This window comes from Heptranchias perlo, chromosome 6 (genome assembly GCF_035084215.1).
Source record: "Heptranchias perlo isolate sHepPer1 chromosome 6, sHepPer1.hap1, whole genome shotgun sequence".
In the NCBI taxonomy this organism is placed as follows: Eukaryota; Metazoa; Chordata; class Chondrichthyes; order Hexanchiformes; family Hexanchidae; genus Heptranchias; species Heptranchias perlo.
The window spans coordinates 83598044-83622350 of NC_090330.1; the positions used below are offsets into that span (position 1 = coordinate 83598044).

General features: G+C 42.6%; 2 protein-coding genes across 2 annotated transcripts in view; one reads left to right on the forward strand and one right to left on the reverse strand.

Annotated features, from left to right (window-relative positions):
* uggt2 (UDP-glucose glycoprotein glucosyltransferase 2) overlaps nt 1-24307 on the forward strand; it is a 685376-nt gene that overhangs the window by 631936 nt on the left and 29133 nt on the right. The window lies entirely within an intron of this gene.
* Nucleotides 1-24307, reverse strand: part of dnajc3a (DnaJ (Hsp40) homolog, subfamily C, member 3a) — a 101598-nt gene that overhangs the window by 29284 nt on the left and 48007 nt on the right. The window contains exon 5 of the mRNA XM_067986477.1: nt 4197-4349. Coding sequence (XP_067842578.1) covers nt 4197-4349 — 153 coding nt within the window. The remainder of the gene's footprint in view (nt 1-4196; nt 4350-24307) is intronic.

A 24307-nucleotide genomic window follows, 5' to 3' on the forward strand; every position in this document is an offset into this window, starting at 1 on the left:
AAATGCAGAGTATTCTTTAAATGGCGAGAGATTGGGAAATATTCATGTTGAAAAGGGACCTGGGTGTCCTGGTACATGAGTCACTGAAAGCTAACATGCAGGTGCAGCAAGCAATTAGGAAGGCAAATGGTATGTTAGCCTTTATTACAAGATGATTTGAGTACAGGAGTAAAGACGTCTTACTGCAATGATACAGGGCCTTGGTGAGACCGTACCTGGAGTATTGTGTACAATTTTGGTCTCCTTACCTAAGGATATAGTTGCCATAGAGGGAGTGCAACAAAGGTTCACCAGACTAATTCCTGGGATGGTGGGATTTACGTATGAAGAGAGATTGAGTAGACTAGGCCTGTATTCTCTAGAGTTTAGAAGAATGAGAGGTGATCTCATTGAAACATACAAAATTCTTACAGGGCTCAACAGGGTAGATACAAGGAGGATGTTTCCCCTGGCTGGGGAATCTAGAACCAGAGGTCACAGTCTCAGAATAAGGGGTAGGCCATTTAGGACTGAGATGAGGAGAAATTTCTTCACTCAGAGGGTGGTGAATCTTTGGAATTCTCTACCCCAGAGGGCTGTGGAGGCTGAGTTATTGAGTGCATTCAAAACAGAGATAGATAGATTTCTTAATATTAAAGGCATCAAGGGATATGGGGATGGTGCATAAAAATGGCATTGAAGTAGAAGATCAGCCATGATCTTGTTGAATGGCAGAGCAGGCTCGAGAGGCCAGATGGCCTATTCCTGCTCCTATTTCTTATGTTCTTACAGTTCTGGTCACAATACAGGAAAGATGTGATTGCACTAGAGAGGGTACAGAGGAGATTTACGGGGATGTTGCCAGCGCTGGAGAATTTTAGCTATGAGAAAAGATTGGATAGGCTGGGGTTGTTTTCTTTGGAACAAAGGAGGCTGAGGGGAGATTTAATTGAGGTATATAAAATTATGACTGGACTAGATAGAGAGGATAGGGAGGACCTATTTCTCTTAGTAGAGGGGTCAGTGACCAGGGGGAATGGATTTAAATTAATTGGTAGAAGGATTAGAGGGGAGCTGAAGAGAATTTTTTTCACCCAGAGGCTGGTGGGGGTCTGGAACTCACTGCCTGAAAGGGTGGTAGAGGCAGAAACTCTCAATTCATTTAAAAAGTACTTGAAGTCCGTAACCTACATGGCTATGGACCAAGTGCTGGAAAACAGGATTAAGCTGGATAGCTCTTTCTCGGCCGGTACGGACACGATGGACCGAATGGCTGCATTCTGTGCCGTAACTTTCTATGAATCATTTCTTACCCTCTTTTCGCTGTCTAATTGTTTTTGCAGCGATTTTAATGTTGTACCTTTCACTTCCTGGATTTTGCATTCCAAGCTGCAGAAACAGTTTCGCAGCTTATCAAAAATGCTGCAATCTGATTGGTCAAGGGGAGTGTGATCCTCTCACTTCTCCCATGGTTCCTAGCTTCGCTTGAACTAACCCTGGGCTCTTCTCCGCTTCCTATTTGAGCAATTGCACCCAGTAAAGACCATGGTAAGTTCGCAGGTTAGTATAAATCCATGGAGCAGCGAGCACTGTTGGTTCGCCGCTCCGAGCAATTTCTGGCTCAAGGATTCTGGAGCAAATGGAGAACATTTGGCTTCGTGGATAATTTTGAGTATTACTATGCTGTGTTAAATTGAGCAGAGATTAAATATAAATCCCAGTCAACCTTTTCCAGAGATTACCCCTCCTCCTAATACAGGCCATATGATTTCTTTAAGCTTCCATAGATTATTAAAATTAATAAGTGTTTTGATTTTCAGGATTGTGTCACCAATACCTACATAAAAAGTGTACAAGAACCTTCAACTGTCTATATAGAGAGGTGGGAAACATGTCTGCAAAGTACAAGGTTATAGATGTCCATTTACAGATAAAGCAAAGTAAAAAGGACAGGTGTACTGATGCAATATTAGAACGAAACATAAGTACAGTGTATTCATTAAATAGGCAAAATGAGAATTCATCAAAAATCAAGGGTTATGAAATGAAAAATATTGAGACTTCCAAGAGTAGAAATATTAAATAGATTTATAGCAATGGGCTAGGTCGACCAGGAAGAAATGGGTAATATAAAATGATTAGAGCGCGGATGGGAAAAAAGAGGGAGGAAGGGAATGAAGTCCTAGGCAAATGGGTAAATTGCTTTGTTCCATGGTTACAGAAGAGGCCGATAAGGGTCAAATTGGAGAAAAGAAATAGCCCATGGGTCTGAAATTCAATTGCAAAAAAAAGGTTGCTTTTTCCCTCCGTAATAAACCACCAGCAAATGAAATTATTATTTTTTTAAAAATATTCGTTCATGGGATGTGGGCGTCGCTGGCAAGGCCAGCATTTATTGCCCATCCCAAATTGTCCTTGAGAAGGTGGTGATGAGCCGCTGCAATCCGTGTGGTGAAGGTTCTCCCAGTGTTGTTAGGTAGGGAGTTCCAGGATTTTGACCCAGCGACGATGAAGGAACAGCGATATGTTTCCAAGTCGGAATGGTGTGTGACTTGGAGGGGAACGTGCAGGTGGTGTTGTTCCCAAGTGCCTGCTGCCCTTGCCCTTCTAGGTGGTAGAGGTCGTGGGTTTGGGAGGTGCTGTCGAAGAAGCCTTGGCGAGTTGCTGCAGTGCATCCTGCATATGGTACACACTGCAGCCACGGTGCGCCGGTGGTGAAGGAAGTGAATGTTTAGGGTGGTCAATGGATGCCATTCAAGCAGGCTGCTTTGTCCTGGATGGTGTCGAGCTTCTTGAGTGTAGTTGGAGCTGCACTCATCTAGGCAAGTGGAGATTATTCCATCACACTCCTGACTTGTGCTTTCTAGATGGTGGAAAGGCTTTGGGGAGTCAGGAGGTGAGTCACTCGCCACAGAATACCCAGCCTCTGACCTGCTCTTGTAGCCACAGTATTTATGTGGCTGGTCCAGTTAAGTTTCTGGTCAATGGTGACCCTCAGGATGTTGATGGTGGGGGATTCGGCGATGGTAATGCCGTTGAATGTCAAGGGGAGGCGGTTGGACTCTCTCTTGTTGGAGATGGTCATTGACTAGCACTTGTCTGGTACGAATGTTACTTGCCACTTATCAGCCCAAGCCTGGGTGTTGTCCAGGTCTTGCTGCATGCGGGCACAGACTGCTTCATTATCTGAGGGGTTGCGAATGGAACGGAACACTGTGCAATCATCAGCAAACGTCCCCATTTCTGACCTTATGATGGAGGGAAGGTCATTGATGAAGCAGCTGAAGATGGTTGGGCCTAGGACACTGCCCTGAGGAACTCCTGCACCAATGTCCTGGGGCTGAGATGATTGGCCTCCAACAACTCAGCCCCAGGACACTGCACATCTTCCTTTGTGCTCGGTTTGACTCCAGCCACTGGAAAGTTTTTCCCCCGATTCCCATTGACTTCAATTTTACTAGGGCTCCTTGGTGCCACACTCGGTCAAATGCTGCCTTGATGTCAAGGGCAGTCACTCTCACCTCACCTCTGGAATTCAGCTCTTTTGTCCATGTTTGGACCAAGGCTGTAATGAGGTCTGGAGCCAAGTGGTCCTGGTGGAACCCAAACTGAGCAACGGTGAGCAGGTTATTGGTGAGTAAGTGCCGCTTGATAGAACTGTCGACAACACCTTCCATCACTTTGCTGATGATCGAGAGTAGACGGATGGGGTGGTAATTGGCTGGATTGGATTTGTCCTGCTGCTTGTGGACAGGACATACCTGGGCAATTTTCCACATTGTCGGGTAGATGCCAGTGTTGTAGCTGTACTGGAACAGCTTGGCTAGAGGCATGGCCAGTTCTGGAGCACAAGTCTTCAGTACTACAGCCGGGATGTTGTCAGGGCCCATAGCCTTTGCTATATCCAGTGCACTCAGCTGTTTCTGGATATCAAGTGGAGTGAATCGAATTGGCCAGAGACTGGCTTCTGTGATGGTGGGGATATCAGGAGGAAGCAGAGATGGATCATCCACTCGGCACTTCTGGCTCAAGATGGTTGCAAACACTTCAGCCTTGCTTTTGCATTTACATGCTGGACTCTGCCATCAGTTACAGGAATGCACAGCACTGCACTCATTTCCTATAGACTAATTATGTTAAAATAGTGGAATAGATTCTGTTTAGCTATATCACTATGATCTATCTCCTATGAATAAAAAGAGTAGCCAAAAACTTGCCTCAATAAGAGTGTCTAGGAATTCAACCGCGGCTGTATAATCCCGATGTTCAAACGCAGCTCGTGCCTGCGTAATCATCCGTTGCAATTCATCTGCTTTAGTTAATTGGGACTTTGCTTCATTTTCTTCTTTCTCACTGGGGTTAGATTTTAGCTGAAAAACAAAGGATAGATTCTGAGTTAAATGCACATCTCCACCTCACCTATCACATTTGCTGCACTTAAGTTAAAATCAGCAGACTTCAATTGTCAGCCTTTAAGGATATAAAGCCTATTATTAGTCAACTACTTTTCTCAACCCGATTTCCTTATTTGCTCACATTCCCCAACCTCTCCTTTCACATGACTTCCCTATCAACACATGATTAGTCTCTCAATCTCATCACTCATAGCCTCAAGACCTGAGATCTAAATCATTCACCAGGCTCACTGACCACTTCCACATCTCCACTTTCCTACATATTCCTTACCTACTCATAAACCTTCAACAATGATTTTCCACACCTGGAAAACAAAAACATCCTCCCACCATATCACTCAGAGCACCCTCTCGAACTCTGACCATCCCCACTCCCCTAAACTAACACTTGACAGGTGGTAGAAGCGAAACTATGGTGGACAATATAGATATGCTCTCCCATTGTGCCTCTGCACAGTTTAACAACCAACTACAAATCCATAGGTAATAAGCATCAATGTATTTACCATTCAACTGGCTGTTCATTGATCCCCCTCCACGCAGTAGTAAAATTTAGCCACGGCCATAATGGAGAGCAGAAACAATTCCAAACTTTTCTGTATCATAAACTGCCTACTCAGTCCTCCATCCTCATCTCAGACTCCAAAAAACTAAAACCTTGGTGCTCAAAAAAGAAACAAGATCATACGTACAATTTCTGTTGCCTCATTATTATCTTCCCTTCAACACACTAAACTCATACCACCATGAAGTCCGCTGCCTGCTCCCCTTAATCCTCTCCCATCTCAGCTCATGGGTTGTTGAATTTTTCTTAAACCAAAAGGTTCTATCTTGTAGATTCAATTTTTCAAATTGGACTGTTCCTAATCTAAATACTTAGAAAACTGCTTCGTACTTCCTGACAGAGAAAGCCAGTTCAGCATGGTTACTGTTGATACTCAAGTAAATGATTCCAGAAATTGCTTAATGCGGTCTGGAACATGACACACTCATCAATACTTCCAGAACACAACAGAAAAACACTAACATTTTATAAAACATGTTTGACAACAAATTCCACAATTACATAAAAGAATGATATACATTAATGACCTGGACTTTAGTACAGAGATATAATTTCAAACTTTGCAGATGACACGAAACTTGGAAATGTAGTAAACAATGCAGAGGACAGTAACAGACTTCAGGAAGACAGACAGACTGGTGAAATGGGCAGACACATGGCAGATGAAATTTAACACAGAAGTGTGAAGTGTGCAAGTGAAGAATGAGAAGAGGCACTATAAACTAAATGGTACAATTTTAAAGGGGGTGCAGAAACAGAGACCTGGGGTGCACAAACACAAATCTTTGAAGGTGGCAGGACAAGTTGAGAAGGTTATTTAAAAAAAATATGGGATCCTGGGCTTTATTTATAGAGTACAAAAGCAAGGAAGTTATGTTAAACCTTTATAAAACACTGGTTAGGCCTCAGTTGGAGTATTGTGCTCAATTCTGGGCACCATACGTTAGGAAGGATGTCAAGGCTAAGGATGCAGAAGAGGTTTACTAGAATGGTGCCAGCGATGAGGGACTTTAGTCATGTGGAGAGACTGGAGATGCTGGTTCTCCTTACAGCAGAGAAGTTTAAGGGGAGATTTGATAGAGGTGTTCAAAATCATGATTTGTTTTAACACAGTAAGAAAGGAGAAACTGTTTCCAGTGGCAGAAGGGTCAGTAACCAGAGAGCACAGATTTAAGGTGATCAGCAAAAGAGGCAGAGGCAACATGAGGAAACATTTTTTTTAAAAAACACAGCGAGGTGTAATAATCTGGAATGCACTACCTGAAAGGATGGTGCAAGCAGATTCAATAGTAACTTTCAAAAGGGAATTGGATAAATATTTGAAGGGGAAAAATTTACAGGGCTATGGGGAACAGGACTAATTGGATAGCTCTTTCAAAGAGCTGGCACAGGCACGATAGGTCAAACAGACTCCTCCTGTGCTGTACCTGCAAAAAGAAAATCTTACAAATGGTACCATCTTTCTGCATGGGTGGAGTGTTCACAGTCTGTCACTATCTAGGATTGTCTACAAGACTAGCTGTCAACTTATGACTGGATGGTGAGGATTAGTTTATAAACTGTATCTTTAATTTGTTCCCAACAGATGACAATTATTTTGTGAATAGGGCGTTGCAGAAAAATTGCAGGTGAAAATACATCATTTACTCCATCAAACTTCAAAAGAGGATCAAGAAATACCAAACTGGTCAGTGTCTGAAGCATACTCAAATTGATCAGCGCAGATAGAAAAGACTCAACAGCCGAATGAGGACTTTAGTCAAGTAAATAGTCATACAATTGTATTGCTGAAGATTATTGAATGTGGTCTGCAAAAGGTATGCCGAGTGGAAAACTATTGAGTACTGAATATTAGCATATCACTGGCCATTACCACTTGTCTCTCAATCTCCATATTTCTCAGTAAATAAACATTCACTAGCCACCAAGATCCCTATTACGCACCCAATGTGCATTGTTGACTGGAAAATTAAATTGAACTATTTTAAAATCTTGTAAAATATTATCAAAATAGTGTTGGGACTGCAGTATTTGAGAATTTGTGGACAGCGAGACTGTCCCAGATGACCGTGTTTGTAGGAAATGTCTCTACCTTGAGACATTCCAGCTTAGCATCATTGAGCTGGAGAGTGAGTTAGACACATTCCAACACATAAGGGAAGCAATTTCTGGATAGTTTACTCCAGAGTACAGAGTACAGTCACACCCCAGGGGAAAGCATAGGTGCATAAAGGGGAGTGTGTGACTGTCAGTCAGCAAGGTAGGGGGAACCTAGGGAAGATGCTGGTCCTGCACTCATTATCAGTGAGGACAAGGATGAAGGCTGCAGGGAGGATGGCCTGAATGCTAACCATGGCACTATGAAGCAGGAGGAAGCAAGGGTTGGGGGATGGGGGGGGGGGGGGGAAGGAAGAGAGCAAAATAGAAATAGAACAGTTGCAGTCATTGGGAATTCGATAATTAGGGGGCTGGATGGCATCCTCTGCAGTTGCAACCAAGAGTCCAGGAGGATATGTTGCCTACCTGGTGCAAGGGTAAAGGCTATCTCAGAGCAACTTGGAAAGGGAGGGGGGAATATCCAGTTGTCGTGGTCGATGACTTAGGGAAGAAAAGGGAGGAGGTTCTGCTAAGGGAGCATCAGAAACTAGGAACTAAATTTTTTTTTAAAAACAGGATCTCACAGGTAGTAATCTCAGCATTACTACCTGGGCCACGTGCTAATTGGCATAGGGATAAGATTACCAGAAAGGTGAATGTGTGGCTGAAAGAGGTATAGAAAGGAGGAGTTCCATTTCATGGGACACTGGCACCAGGACTGAGACAGGAAGAAGCTGTACTGCTAAGATGGGCTCCACCTGAAGCAGAATGGGGCCGGAGTCCTAGCAGACGGGATAAATAGGGCTGTGGATAAGACTGAAGATAAAAAGAAATCTGAGATGAGAGTAAAGGTCAGACCAGGGTATGGAATAAAGGTAAAATAAACGGTATGGGAACAGATACAGTTATAGGACTAACTATAAAATAAATGTTAAAAATAAAGAGTGGAACGATTAATAAAAATGAATTAAATTGCCTGTAAAGCAACGTACCCAAAATCCAAAACAAAACTGAGGAACTTGAGGCAATAATTCGTAGCGAGGAGCTAGATGTAATAGGGATAACTGAGACCAGGCTACATAAAGAACAGGACTGGCAGTTAAATATTAACAGTTATAACATATTTAGAAAGGATAGGGAAGGAAGCAGTGGGCGTGGGGTAGCTATACTAATCAATTAAGAGATAACAATGACAGTAGAAAAAAGGGAAATAACTAACAAAGATAGAAACAGAATCCATATGGATTGAGATAAAAGGATGAAAAGGAAGGGATCGATCACACTAATAGGGAAATTCTAAAGACCACCCAATAGTGGAACATAGGATCAGGAGGAGGCGATTCAGCCCCTCAAGCCTGATCCGCCATTCAATGAGATCATGGCTGATCTGCATCCTAACTCCATCTACCTGTCTTGGCTCCATATCCCTCAATACCCTTGGCTAGCAAAAATCGATCTCAGATTTAAAATTATTAATTGAGCTAGTATCTACTGCTTTTTGAGAGAGAGTGTTCCACACTTCTACCACTCTTTGCGTGAAGTAGTATTTCCTAACTTCTCTCCGAAATGGCCTGGCTTTGATTTTAAGGTTATGTCCCCTTGTCCTAGACTGCCCCACAGGCAGAAAAAGTTCCTCTCTATCTACCCTATCAATTCATTTCAAAATCATAAAAACCTCAATCAAATCACCCCTTAACCTTCTATGTGGAGATGCGGGTGATGTACTGGGGTGGACAAATGTAAGGAACCTTACAACACCAGGTTATAGTCCAACAATTTTATTTTAAAATCACAAGCTTTCGGAGATTATCTCCTTCTATGATTGCGAATTATGTAATCTCTCCTCAATCTAACCCTTGGAACCCTGGTAACATTCTGGTGAATCTGCGCTGCACTCCTTCCAAGGCTATTATATCCTTTCTAAAAGGTGCGGTGCCCAAAATTGTATAAAGTACTCCAGATGTGGTCTAACCAGGCCTTTGTATAGCTGCAGCAAAACTTCCTCCCCTTTATATTCTAGCCCTCTAGTTATGAAAGCTAACATTCCCTTAGCCTTTTTGATTATTTTTTGAACCTGCATACTACGTTTTAGTGATCTGTGTACATGGACCACTAAATCTCTATACTTCCACTATTCCTAGCTTTTCACCATTTAAAAAAAAACTTAGTTCTATGCTTTTTTGGTCCAAAATGGATGACCTCACAGGAAAGGGAAATGGAAGAAATATGTAAACAAATCTATGAAATGGCTAAAAGGCACAAAATAGTAACCATGGGAGATTTCAATAATCCACAAATAAACTGGCAAAAAGAGGTAGAGAAAGCGGAAAAGGGAATGGAGTTTTTAAAAATAGTGTGTACAGGACTCCTTTCTTACCCAGTATGCAAGAAGTCCAACCAGAGAGGAATCACTGCTGCATCTAGTAATGGGAAATGAACCAGAGCAGATAACAGAAGTAAGCATAAGGGAACATCTAGGCATTAGCGATCACAATATAATAGGGTTTAAGATGATGATTGGGAATGACATAAGTAAGACAAAGACCAAAGTAATAGGTTGGAAAAAAGATAATTTTGAGGGGATGCGAATGGAACTAGGAAGATAAACTGGAAAAAAATATTGACAAATAGAAGTGGAAATATTTAAAAATGTGATCAAGAGGTGAGGTGAAATATATTCTACTAAAAAACAAGAACTAGCCAATAATGAAATACTTAATGAATAAAGACATATGGGCATAATTGAAACTAAAGAAAAAAGGCATACACTAAGTCCACAGACAATAAAGGAGGATGTTAAAAGGGAATACGTAGAGGTTAGGAAAGAAGCTTAAAAAAAATTAGGAAGGCAAAGAGGAACTACGAAATTAAATTATCAAGGAATAAGAAATAGTAAAATATTCTACAGACACAAATAAAAGGAAAAACATGATAGGGATAAGACCACTAATGGATGCACAAGATAAACTCAACGGGTAATGACAGCAAAATGACAGAAATGTTGAATAGTTACTTTCGCTCAGTATTTACCAGAGAGACTTAAAGGGTGAACAGGACATTAGAAGAAGGGATCAAAACAGATATCAAGACATTTAAGATAGAAAGGGGGAAGATAATTGATAATCTAGTCAAACTTAGAGAGTATAAAACCTCTGGTCCGGATGGATTGCATCAACGCATACTAAAAGAAGCAAGGGAAGAGATAGCAAACGTACCTACATAGATACATATATAAAAATTCATTGGAAAAGAGAATAGTGCCAGAGGACTGGCCATCAGCTAACGTTTTGTCTCCCTTTCTAAATATAGGAACAAGTCCAGGGAACGACAGACCAGTTAGCTTAACATCAGTACTAGGAAAGATAATGGAATCTTTATTCAAAGGTGTAATAGAAAAACATCTAGCAACAGAAAATAGAATAAAGAGTAGTTAGCATGGATTCCAAAAGGGACACAGTCATGTTTGATCAAACTTATTGAATTCTTTGAAGTAGTAACAAAGAGTAGACAAGGGTAATGCAGTAGATGTAATATACTTGGATTTTTAAAAGGCCTTCAGTAAGCTATCGCCTAGTAGACACGTGACTAGGGTCAGAGCATATGAAGTCAGGGGTCAAGTAGCAGAATGGATAGCAAGCTGGCTACAAATCAGAAAAGAGAGATGGGGTTGAAGGTTTTTACTCAGACTGGCGGACAGTGGAATGCGGCGTTCCACAAGAATCAGTGTTGGTACAACAGTTCACCATTTACATAAAACAATTTGGACTCCAGAATCAGGAGTACAATTTCAAAATTTGCAGACAATACCAAATTGGGGGGAGGGGGGGGGGGGGGGGGAGGGCGGGGTATAGTTAATACGGAGGAAGACTACGATAAAATACAAGATGACATTAATAAACTTGCAGAATGGGTATGTAAATGGCAAATAATTTCAATTTAGATTAAGAGTGAGGTGGTGCATTTTGGTAGGAGGAATAAGGAGGCCACACACATCTTGGAAAATAAAAGCCTAAATGGGGTAGAAGAGTAAGAGTAAAGGGATCTAGGGGCACCAATACACAAATCACAAAAAGTAGCAACACAGATTAGTAAGGCCAGAAAAAAAAAACAAAGCACTGGGGTTCATTTCTAGAGGGATAGAATTGAAAAGCAGTTATGTTAAACTTGTTAGACCACACTTGGGAGTACTGTGCACAGTTCTGGTTTCCAAATTACAAAAAGGATAGAGGCACTAGAGAAGGTTCAAAAAAATTTACAAGCATCATACAAGAACAGAGAGGTTATTTTTGCAGAGTAGGCTCGAGGGGCCGATTGGCCTACTCCTGCTCCTATTTCTTATGTTCTATTTCTTATAACGATCAGGAAAGACTGAACAGTCTGAGGCTCTTTTCTCTCAAAGAAAAGGCTGAAGGGTGACCTAATACAGGTCTTTAAAATTATGAAGGGGTTTGATAGGGTAGCTGATTTGATAGGATAAATGTAGAGAAGATACTTCCATTGGTGGGGGAAGTCCAAAACTAGGGGTCATAAACATAAGATAGTCAATGTGGAACTTGCTACCACATGGAGTAGTTGAGGCGAATAGCATTTAACAAGAAGCTAGATAAGTACATGAGGGAGAAAGGAATAGAAGGATATGCTGATAGTGTTAGATGAAGTGGAGTGGGAGGAGGTTTATGTGGAGCATAAACACCAGCATAGACCAGTTAGGCTGAATGGCCTATTTCTGTGCTGTAAATTCTATGTAATTCTAATATACAAGCTAATTATTTATTAGCAAATCTCCAGTGGCACGGCTCAGCAAGTCAGCAGATATGCTGTTTTATAACTGAGATTTTATGCCAAAGGATTAACAGGGCTACTTGTAAACAGTTGAAGCGTTCCTGCAATAGTCAACAAAATCATGATACAGGAGGTAAGTTTGGCACAATGCACATAGGATTCTTTGAGCAGCCATTTATGAATTTCCAAAAAAAAAACTTTACTGATCCAAATTGGATGTAATCTCAAAAACATTTCAAAATCTGCAAAATTGCAAATACAATTATCTGAAGCTCCTTCAAATTACACTTCACTGTTGAAATTCAACAGCATCTAGAAAAACTTGATCAAATATATTTTATAGTTTTCTTTAGTCCCATTAAAAATGACATAGAAACATAGAAAATAGGAGCAAGAGTAGGCCATTCGGCTGTTCGGGCCTGCTCTGCCATTCAAAATGATCATGGCTGATCTGGTCTAACTCAGTACCCTGTTCCTACTTTTTCCCCATATCCCTTGATCCCTTTAGCATTAAGAAATATATCTATCTCCGTCTTGAATACATCTAATGACTTGGCCTCCACTGCCTTCTGTGGTAGAGAATTCCACAGGTTCACCACCCTCTCAGTGAAGAAATTTCTCCTCATCTCTGTTCTAAATTTAATACCCCGTATCCTGAGACTGTGACCCCTGGCTCTGGACTCCCCAGCCATCGGGAACATCCTCCCTGCATCTAGTCTGTCCTGTTAGAATTTTATATGTTTCAATGAGATCACCTCTCATTCTTCTAAACTCTAGTGAATATAGGCCCAGTCGATCCAATCTCTCCTCATACGTCAGTCCTGCCATCCCAGGAATCAGTCTGGTAAACCTTTGTTGCACTCCCTCCATGGCAAGGACATCCTTCCTCTTATCTGAGGAGCGTCTCCTTATCTGAGTATTGCACACAATACTCCAGATGTGGTCTCACCAAGGCCCTCTATGACTGCAGTAAGACATCCCTGCTCCTGTACTCAAATCCTCTTGCAATGAAGGCCAACATACCATTTGCCTTCCTAACTGCTTGCTGCACCTGAATGCTCGCTTTCAGCGACTGGTGTACAAGGACACCCAGATCTCGTTGCACCTCCCTTTTTCCCAATCTATCACCATTCAGATAATAATCTGCCTGTTTTTACAACCAAAGTGGATAACCTCACATTTATCCACATTATACTGCATCTGCCATGATCTTGCCCACTCACCCAACTTTTCTAAATCACATTGGAGCCTCTTTGCATCCTCCTCACAGCTCACATTCCATCCCAGCTGTGTGTCATCTGCAAACTTTGAACTAAATGTAACATTTCCCTCATCCAAATCATTGATACATATTGTGAATAGCTGGGGCCCAAGCACTGATCCCTGCGGTACCCCACTAGTCGCTGCCTGCCACCCGGAAAAAGACTCGTTTATTCCTACTCTGTTTCCTGTGTCAACCAATTCTCAATCCATGCCAGTATATTCCCCCCAATCCCATGTGCTTTAATTATGCACACTAACCTCTTGTGTGGGACCTTATCAAAAGCCTTCTGAAAATCCAAGTACACCACATCCACTGGTTCTCCTCTATCGATTCTACTAGTTACAGCCTCAAAAAACTCCAGTAGATTTGTTAAGCATGATTTCCCTTTCATAAACCTATGCTGACTTTGTCCAATCCCGTTAATGCCTTCCAAGTGTTCTGTTATCACATCTTTTATAATAGACTAGCATTTTCCCCACTAATTTATTCAACAGAAATGCATATCAGGAGGATCAAGATTTGCTTTTAGTTCTGGCAGTCAAAAAGTAATCATTTTTTTATTCTCAAGATGTGGGATCTCTGGCAGGGCGATATTTGTTGCACATCCCTAGTTATAGAATCATAGAATCATAGAAGTTACAACATGGAAACAGGTCCTTCGGCCCAACATGTCCATGTCGCCCAGTTTATACCACTAAGCTAGTCCCAATTGCCTGCACTTGGCCCATATCCCTCGATACCCATCTTCCCCATGTAACTGTCCAAATGCTTTTTAAAAGACAAAATTGTACCCGCCTCTACTACTGCCTCTGGCAGCTCGTTCCAGACACTCACCACCCTTTGAGTGAAAAAATTGCCCCTCTGGATCCTTTTGTATCTCTCCCCTCTCACCTTAAATCTGTGCCCCCTCGTTATAGACTCCCCTACCTTTGGGAAAAGATTCTGACTATCGACCTTATCTATGCCCCTCATTATTTTATAGACTTCTATAAGATCACCCCTTAACCTCCTACTCTCCAGGGAATAAAGTCCCAGTCTGTCTAACCTCTCCCTGTAAGTCAAACCATCAAGTCCCGGTAGCATCCTAGTAAATCTTTTCTGCACTCTTTCTAGTTTAATAATATCCTTTCTATAATAGGGTGACCAGAACTGGACACAGTACTCCAAGTGTGGCCTCACCAATGCCCTGTACAACTTCAACAAGACATCCCAACTCCTGCATTCAATGTTCTGACCAATGAAACCAAGCATGCTGAATGCCTTCTTCACCACCCTATCCACCTGTGACTCCACTTTCAAGGAGCTATGAATCTGTACTCCTAGATCTCTTTGTTCTATAACTCTCCCCAACGCCCTACCATTAACGGAGTAGGTCCTGGCCCGATTCGATCTACCAAAATGCATCACCTCACATTTATCTAAATTAAACTCCATCTGCCATTCATCGGCCCACTGGCCCAATTTATCAAGATCCCGTTGCAATCCTAGATAACCTTCTTCACTGTCCACAATGCCACCAATCTTGGTGTCATCTGCAAACTTACTAACCATGCCTCCTAAATTCTCATCCAAATCATTAATATAAATAACAAATAACAGCGGACCCAGCACCGATCCCTGAGGCACACCGCTGGACACAGGCATCCAGTTTGAAAAACGACCCTCGACAACCACCCTCTGTCTTCTGTCGTCAAGCCAATTTTGTATCCAATTGGCTACCTCACCTTGGATCCCATGAGATTTAACCTTATGTAACAACCTACCATGCGGTACCTTGTCAAATGCTTTGCTGAAGTCCATGTAGACCACGTCTACTGCACAGCCCTCATCTATCTTCTTGGTTACCCCTTCAAAAAACTCAATCAAATTCGTGAGACATGATTTTCCTCTCACAAAACCATGCTGACTGTTCCTAATTAGTCCCTGCCTCTCCAAATGCCTGTAGATTCTGTCCCTCAGAATACCCTCTAACAACTTACCCACTACAGATGTCAGGCTCACTGGTCTGTAGTTCCCAGGCTTTTCCCTGCCGCCCTTCTTAAACAAAGGCACAACATTTGCTACCCTCCAATCTTCAGGCACCTCACCTGTAGCGGTGGATGATTCAAATATCTCTGCTAGGGGACCCGCAATTTCCTCCCTAACCTCCCATAACGTCCTGGGATACATTTCATCAGGTCCCGGAGATTTATCTACCTTGATGCGCGTTAAGACTTCCAGCACCTCCCTCTCTGTAATATGTACATTCCTCAAGACATCACTATTTATTTCCCCAAGTTCCCTAACATCCATGCCTTTCTCAACCGTAAATACCGATGTGAAATATTCATTCAGGATCTCACCCATCTCTTGTGGTTCCGCACATAGATGACCTTGTTGATCCTTAAGAGGCCCTACTCTCTCCCTAGTTACCCTTTTGCCCTTTATGTATTTGTAGAAGGTGGGTTAGCTGCCTTCTTGAACTGCTGCACACACAACGCTGTTAGGTAGGGACTTCCAAGATTTTGAACCAGCGACAATGAAGAAATGGTGATATATGTCCAAGTCAGGATGGTGTATGGCTTGGAGGTGATGACAGTCCCATGCACCAGCTCGCTTCCACGTTTGGATCAAAGTTGTAAATAGGTCTGGAGCCTAGTGGTTCCGGCAGAACCTAAACTGAGCTTCGGTGAGCAGGTTATTTGTGAGTAAGTGCCACTTGATAGCACTGTTGATGACTCCTTCCATCATTTTACTGATGATTGGGAGTAGGCTCATATGGGCAGTAATTGGCTGGGTTGGAGTTGTCCTGCTTTTTGTGGACAGGACATATCTGGGCAATTTTCCATACTGCCGGATAGGTGCCATTGTTCAATTTTATTCATTTAAGATTTTGTTTTTAAAAAAGCTACTAATACGAATTGCAGTGGATTTACAACAACTTGCATTTATATAGCACCTTTAATGTAATAAAGTCCCAAGGCACATCACAGGAGCGATTATCAAACAAAACTTGACACCGAGCCACATAAGGAGATATTCGGACAGGTAACCAAAAGCTTGGTCAAGGAGGTAGATTTTAAGAAGTGTCTTAAAAGGAGGCGTGGTAAAGTGGCGGAGAGGTTTGGGAGGCAAATCCAGAGCTTAGGACCTAGACAGCTGAAGGCAAGGCCGCCAATGGTACAGCGGTTAAAATCTGCGATGCGCAAGAGGCAAGAATTGGAGGAGGGCAGAGATCTCAGAGGGTCGTAGGGCTGGAGGGGTAAGGCCAAGGAGGGATTTGAAAACAAGGATGAGATGACCAGGAGCCAATGTAGATCAGCGAACACAGGGGTGATGGGCGAACTGAACTTGGAGAGAGTTAGGATACAGGCAGCAGAGTTTTGTCTGAGCTCAAGTTTATGGAGGTTGGAAAATGGGAGGCCGGCCAGGAGAGCATTGGAATAGTCAAGTCTAGAAGTGACAAAGGCATGGATGAGGCAGCAGATGAGCGGAGACGGGCAATTTAATGGAGGTGGAAGTAGGCGGTCTTGGTGCGGATGTGTGATCGGAAGCTCATCTCAGGGTCAAATATGACGCTACGGTTGCGAACATCAGAAACACTGGCTTTCTCTCTCCCAACTCGTGCCCATTTTGCGTTTATGATTTACACTAAGCCAGACTACAGCTAGGCAACCTACTGTCACTCACATATATTTATTAAACTAGTCAAAATTAAAATCAGTAAACTTTTGTAAAAAAAGTGACTTCACCTCAAGTAAATTAATCTTCTACAAAACTGCTAATACACTAATCTGAAACTCAGACTGCACTTAAAATATCAATGCTAGCACTTATATGTAATTGGAATCCTATTAACATTCAGTAACAATCCCTTGATAGACTGCACAAAATACATTTGATTATCTTTTAGTAGAACTAGAAAAAAAAATTATGTTTTTGACATAAAAATTCCTAATTCACGCAGCTAAAAGAATATATGCAGATAAGACACCATCTCACTTTCTGGGGAAACCCAGACCTCTCGAGAGTTTAAAAAAAAACTTCCATAAGAATTCATTGAATAAATGATAAGGGAGGTTATTCTGAAGGTTACCAGCACAAGGCCAAATGTCTCCCTACAGCATATTACTCAAGGAGAACCTGAGGTATAGCAGGTCCTGCAAAAATCTGCAAAGAGTGAAGGGGAAAGGGGGAGGGAACACATTGTTCGAACTATTTCGATAAAAAGAAAAAATTGTGGCCTGGAATTAAAAAAATTAAATGATCAAAATATAGAATATTAAACGAAACAATCTCAGATGAGCAAAAGAGGTAAAAAAACACTTTTGTAGGCCTCCAAGAATATTACCAATAGTCTAGTTATGGGAGCACTGTGGTAGATGATTGTTCCTCAGTTTACGCTAGTTTTTACAGGTCTCTCCTCGTATTAGAAAGTTATTCTAAATACAAAGAAATCCAAAACACTACCACTCAGCAACAGCTTGGTGCCAATTCAAGGGCATCTGAACTGCTAAATTCAATATTTTGCCAAACAGAACCCTGTTAGAACGGTCTCTTAGCTTTAGCACCTCAGGATCACAACCATGTTCTATTCCAAAAGCTAATTGCAAAACAGTCTGTCTACATTTGCATCCCAGATTTCTTTGGTGAGAGTTGACAATCTGTAGTGGATTGTTCGGTGCTACTCATATCAGAGCAATTCTTCGGAACTGAGATGATTCTTTTGAAGTAAATGAGGTGGAATTACTGGGGGAAAAAAATCATGCCCTTGTCATAAGTCAGGTTAACAAAATAAAAAGTAATGGAACCCAATATCTCACGATTGAAAGTTAAGTGTCAATGGGCAAGGATGCTAATAGGCTTTCCTCAGGTTAAAGAGCAGCATTCCTTTTTCACCCAATGAGTTTCTTTAAAGGAGATTTTTTTTCCCCAAAAGAAGCTGAATTATGAGAATGACTACATGCAAATCTATATACCTATATTGTACAAACAGTGCCAACAAAGTACTACTATTGAGAAAACAAATAGCAGTTTATTTTTTAAAAAGTGAGTTACACCAGTAGCCTGGAATTTTGCTTTTTGTTTTTTAAAAATGAAAAAAAAAGCACGAATTTAAGGTTTTTGCCCTTCACCCCATTAATATGTGGAAATATTTTTCAACAGAATATTAACCATTTATAACAAAAGTTTCCAAACATTTTCCAATTATAAACTCCACATGCAATTTTAATATTCCAAGCTACATGAATTGAAACCGTTGTAAAGTGCTAAAGGACTCCCAATTTCAGCTAGCTTTTAAAAAAAAACTTTTAGGGCCAACCGCCATAATTCTTCAGTTAATTCAAACTGGTGTACGAGCAGTCACAAGTTTTGTTCATGAAAACCAACACTAGAGAAAAGAGGGTCTGGACAAGACTCCAAGCTCCCAAACTTCCAGCCAACTGAAATATTTCATCATTACAGGTTCAGATCTGTGTATTTAGGCCCAGATTCAATTTTAGATTTTTGGATCAGCTCAAGGCAACCGTACTCCAATTAATCAAACATCCGAACTGAAGCTAGCTGCTCATTCCTACTACATGGGCTAAGTAATTATGGTAATTTAAAGTTGTTTAATATTTAGTTTAGTGCAATTAAAATGACAAGAAATGTGTGGTAAATCTGATCCTAGTGAAGTCAAACTTATTGGGCCCGATATCGCACCCGGTGAAATCAGTCTGCCCCGAACGCAATCGCAGGCTGACTGGATCCACTTACCTCTTGTTCCGGGTTCCCCGCTGCTGAGCTACATGGTGGGTGGACTGCGCATGCGCAGTAAGGTCTGTCAGCTGGAGGAGCTGTTTAAAGGGGCAATCCTCCACTGACTGATGCTGCAAGAAATAGGAAAAATTAAAGCATGGAGCAGCCCAGGGGGAAGGCTGCTCCCAGGTTTAATGATGCCTCACTCCATCTCTTATTGGATCGGGTGAGGAGGAGGGGGAGGACAGAGATCTTCCCCTCGGCGGGCGGGAGGAAGCGGCCTGCCTCTGCCACCAAGGCCTGGCTCGAGGTGGCAGAGGAGGTCACCTGCACCACCAACATATCGCCCACCTGCATACAGTGCAGGAGGCGCTGCAATGACCCAAGGAGGTCAGCCAAAGTGAGTACACTTACTCATTCCCCTACACTCCGTCTGCCACATCACCGCCCCCACCCCACATCTCCTTCTGCACTGCCAACACTACTGTCACATCACCCCTCATACCCACTCAAACCTCATCCTCATCTTACCTGCACTTACTCACCTCGCCAGTACTCATCCCGCCACTACCACTCAACCCAATCCTCATACAATCTCATGGCTCTCTCTCATACTCACCCTCTCATGCATCTCTTTCATAGTCAGCCTCACTCAACCTGCCACTACCTGTGCTGCAGCCACAGGGCATGCATCACATATGTGCAGTAGGCAGCGTAAGGCAAATGTGTCGTGAGCATGAAGGGGATGCACAAAGGTGTTTGAGGGTTTCTCATGGTTTTTACTTGTATTGAATTTCTGAGCAACTCTAATCACATATTATATTGGCACCACTTCTGCCACGTCTTTGCGAATCTTGTCTGGTTTGTGCAATAATGCCCTTTCCTGAGGATCACAATGAAGACCCACACCTGATGCCACTCATTGTGTCACTGCAGAGTGGGTGTAGGTGTATTTGCAGGGCTCTTTTGTGCAGACAACAGAGACGTCGGCGATGTCCCTGGTGGCACCCTGGAAGGATGCGGAGAAGTTGTTGAGGGCAGTGGTGACGTTGACAGCGACAGGTAAGATGATGGTGCTTGGGCCAGCCGGGAGCAGCTCGGCATGAAGAAGGCTGCAGATGTCCACGACTACATGTCGAGTGACTCTGAGCCTCCGTGTGCACTGCTGCTCAGAGGGGTCCAGGAAGCTGAGCCTCGGTCTGTGGACCCTGTGGAGAGGGTAGTGCCCTCTGTGACGCATCTCTCTCTGCGGTTGCCCTCCCTCCTGCTGTGCAGGTGGATGTGTCACAGCACCGTGTTGTGGAGCTCCACGTGTCAGAGGTGGACGGCGTGGCCGGTGGTGCTGTTCGCCCTCCAAGGAGGTCATTACTGCAGCTACGGCGGCCCCCATCCGGAAGATGTACTTCTGAGGGGGTCCGCAAGGTAGGTACATGTGTCTGCACATGAGTGTGCAGTTTGTGAATTTTATTGTTAGGAGGAGGGTGGTGGAGGCCAAACTTTGTCCAAAGTGACAGAGTGGCCTCCTGCAATGAGTGAGGGTCTCCCCGCCCCCCCACCACCTGTCAAATGGACCTTTGCAGCTGCCACAGGCTGATGGCTGCAACACGTCCATTTGAACTAGGAGTGTTTCCCCCAGTACGGGAAACAGTCCCAGTTGTATGTAAAATCCCAACCCTCCTAAAATATCTCGTTAATCAGGTCTGTAAACGACCTGAAATACCAAAATAAATAGCTTTAGTGGCACCCCACCGGCTTTAACTGCCTGCGGGAGTCCCACATGCGGAGGCTGCGCGCGCATCTCAGCGCGTCTGTGGGAAACCCGGAAGTGGGCGGGTTGGAGCCGGGCTCCCGACCCGCCCCCGTAATCCCCGATTTTCGGAATCTCCCCCCCCCCCCAGGAATGCACCCGATCGCGGGTGCTAAAATCATGCCCATTGTGTTCCTTTTTATTCTTCTTACAATAGCAAGAGAACAAAATGATGCAGTACAATCACAGCAAATTCCCATTTTTCCAAGACAATTCTGTACAGTACGAGAGACAAATAGGTTGCAATGCTCTTTATAGGCTTTTTAAAAAAAAATCTGTATGGGCAACACTGGCAAGGAAGTATTTACTGCCCAATCCTGAATGTCTCAAGGGCATTAAAAGTTAATTACAGTGTCTGACTGCAGTCACATGTAGGTCAGACCAGGTAGGTTGACAGGTCCCTTCCCTGAAGGACATTGGTGAACCAGTGGGTTTTTACAACAATCCAGAAGCTTTCGTGGTCATTTTATCTTGTCCATGATCACAAATTTATTGAATTCAACTTCACAACTTGCCATGGTGGGATTTAAACTCAGACTCTATTGCTTGCCTACTACCATAACCACTGGACTACTGTACCCTGCAAATTTAGTGGTAAGCCAACATTAAATTAGTTAGATTCTACAACCTTAAATCCTCAGAGAAACAAAACACAAAATGATTGCTTATACTACACATATACTACACAACTTTAGTGAATTAAGCATTCCAGTAATTTATGTAAAGATAGTGACATCATGCATATGTTGCTGCTGCTATAATCACATAGTAAACTTCCAATTTTAGACCTGAAATCAATGTCCTTTTAAAAATCCCTTCATTCTTCTAAAGTTTTAATGATGGTATTAAACACATTTCACCAGCAGATGGAGCCTGAACAGCTTTGGCACAGGAAATTTCAATGCCTGCACTGACACCTACTGGCTATTTTGGCAAAGTTTTAAGATTAGTGTTGAATCATAGCTACTTCCAAACTTCAACAAATGACTTTCAAAAAATTAAAGATTTTGGATTTGTTTAATTAAGTTTTAATAAAAAATCCAGAAGATATAGAACTTTTGATTTAGTTCACAAAAGATCAACGCAGATAACAGTCTACAGTGCTGATTTTCATCTCACTACCGCCCAAAATCTGGGGATGGGGAATGCTAACTTACTGCTGGAAGTCCACCTGTTCCGATTTTCGGGCAGACCTTGATTTAGGCAACCACGGAAGCAGGCGAGGGCCTAATTAAAATATTCAAATAGGAGTCAACTGACGTTGTCAAGACCCCCATGCAATTTTCATGTTAAATAGCACTGCCACCAGTACTGCCTCAACCTGCCCACAAGTCTTGAATACTTCCATAAGTTCATTTCCTTGCTGATGGGTGTGCTCATTAAATTTCCCTGATGCTGAAATATACTGTAATGTTTACCTACCAATATTTGGTTTCCAGCCCTCCCCACTGCAGACCAATGACTATGCAATGACTAGTGGCGTACGGTAGGGATCAGTGCTTAGGCCCCAGCTATTCCCAATATATATCAATGATTTGGATGAGGGAACCAAATGTAATATATCCAAGTTTGCTGACGACACAAAACTAGGTTGGATTGTGAATAGTGAGGAGGATGCAAAGAGGCTTCAAGGTGATTTAGACAAGTTGAGTGAGTGGGCAAATACATGGCAGATGCAGTATAATGTGGATAAATGTGACGTTATCCACTTCGGAAGGAAAAACAGAAAGGCAGAGTATTATTTAAATGGTGATTGTTGTGGGAAAAAATCACCACTCGGAGTCAGACTTAAAGATTCAACATGCAGTTTATTGGACAAAGCTTTGGGAGAAGGACTGGACACTCCGTAGTGAACGCAGATACCTTCTCAACTTTAAAATGGTTGGTCATGCTTTTTTATACCTTTGAAATACAGATTTCAGTAGCTTTTACATCATAAATCTTGATTACACACATTAACCAATTAAGTCCGCACAGCAACAACGGACAGTTTACACATTAACCAATTAAGTCCGAACAACTATTATCACCTTAAGACAGCATGCCTTTGTTTCATGCAGTCTGGTTCTATAGTTTTATCAGTTAGTTATGAAATGTCCTTTGTATTCCCAGACTGTAAGCCAGTTCTGGAATGTACAAACTCTACACTTTTAACTGTCTTTCCCACAGTCACAGAATCCATTTTATTTAATAGTGTCCCTTTGTTTAAGAGTGTCCATTTTATTAGTAGTCAAGCGTTATATTTAAGCCTTTAATTAAGGTTAGTCTAATCTACACAAAGCGCATTTCAGTGTGGTTTTAGGGTAAATACCACTGTCGTGTACCCATTAGTCACTTCATCGTTGCCTTTAATTCAACAGTCCAAAATCCACGCTAACAGTGATAGATTGGGGAATGTTGATGTACAAAGGGATCTGGGTGTCCTTGTACACCAGTCACTGAAAGCAAACATGCAGATGCAGCAAGCAGTTAGGAAGGCAAATGGTATGTTGGCCTTCATTGCAAGAGGATTTGAGTACAGGAGCAAGGATGTCTTACTGCAGTTATACAGGGCCTTGGTGAGACCACATCTGGAGTACTGTGTGCAGTTTTGGTCTCCTTACCTAAGCAAGGATATACTTGCCATAGAGGGCATGCAGCGAAGGCTCACCAGACTGATTCCTGGGATGGCAGGACTGTCATGAGGAGAGATTGAGTCGACTCGGCCTGTATTCACTCGAGTTTAGAAGAATGAGAGGGGATCTCATTGAAACAGAAAATTCTGACAGGGCTAGACAGACTGGCTGGGGGGGGGGGGGTCCAGAACAAGGGGCCACAGTCTCAGGAAACGGGGTAGGACATTTAGGACTGAGATGAGGAGAAATTTCTTCACTCAGAGGGTGGTGAGCCTGTGGAATTCTCTACCACAGAAGGCTGTGGAGGCCAAGTCACTGAATATATTTAAGGAGCTAGATGGATTTCTAGACACAAAAGGCATCAAGGGGTACGGGGAGAGCGCGGGAATATAGTACTGAAATAGAGGATCTGCCATGATCATATTGAAGGACCTAATGGCCTGCTCCTGCTCCTATTTTCTATGTATCTATGTTTCTGCCCTGCTGGACTTCCTGTTCTCCAAAAAAACAAGCTGCCTTTAAGCAGCACAATTGTCACAGACAGCTCGCCTCCTGCATGCAAATGCCTCCAGACCACCAACGTTGATTGAGGAGACATAGCAAATCGACCCCCAACCACCTGACATACGCTAAACGATCGACCCCCATTAGTCCAATGAAATGCACCCATTAACTTTAAGCAAAAACAGTTCGAGTGCAATGGCCAGTGGGATCTTCATTAGCATGCTCTCCACACTGATGAAGTAGTTCAGTGATGAAGAAAAAGGATGGAGGAAAAAGAAAAAAAAGGGACAACCTTCCCTTTGAGACATTTTCTGATGTCATGGGGATATGTCATGGCATCATGACATCATGACATATCCCCATGTGACCCTTCCTGCTCCCATACAATATACACAGGCCTGCCGTGGAGAAGTCAGTTATACGCAAAAGGCAGTTCTGGAAAAGGAAGCAAATCAATCACCCAAGGACAGTCAAGTAAAAGCAAGGTGCGTGAAGGGTGTTTATTGGATGTTGGAGACTACCCAAATAGCACTTCAGAATGAGGAGAGAGATTCTTGT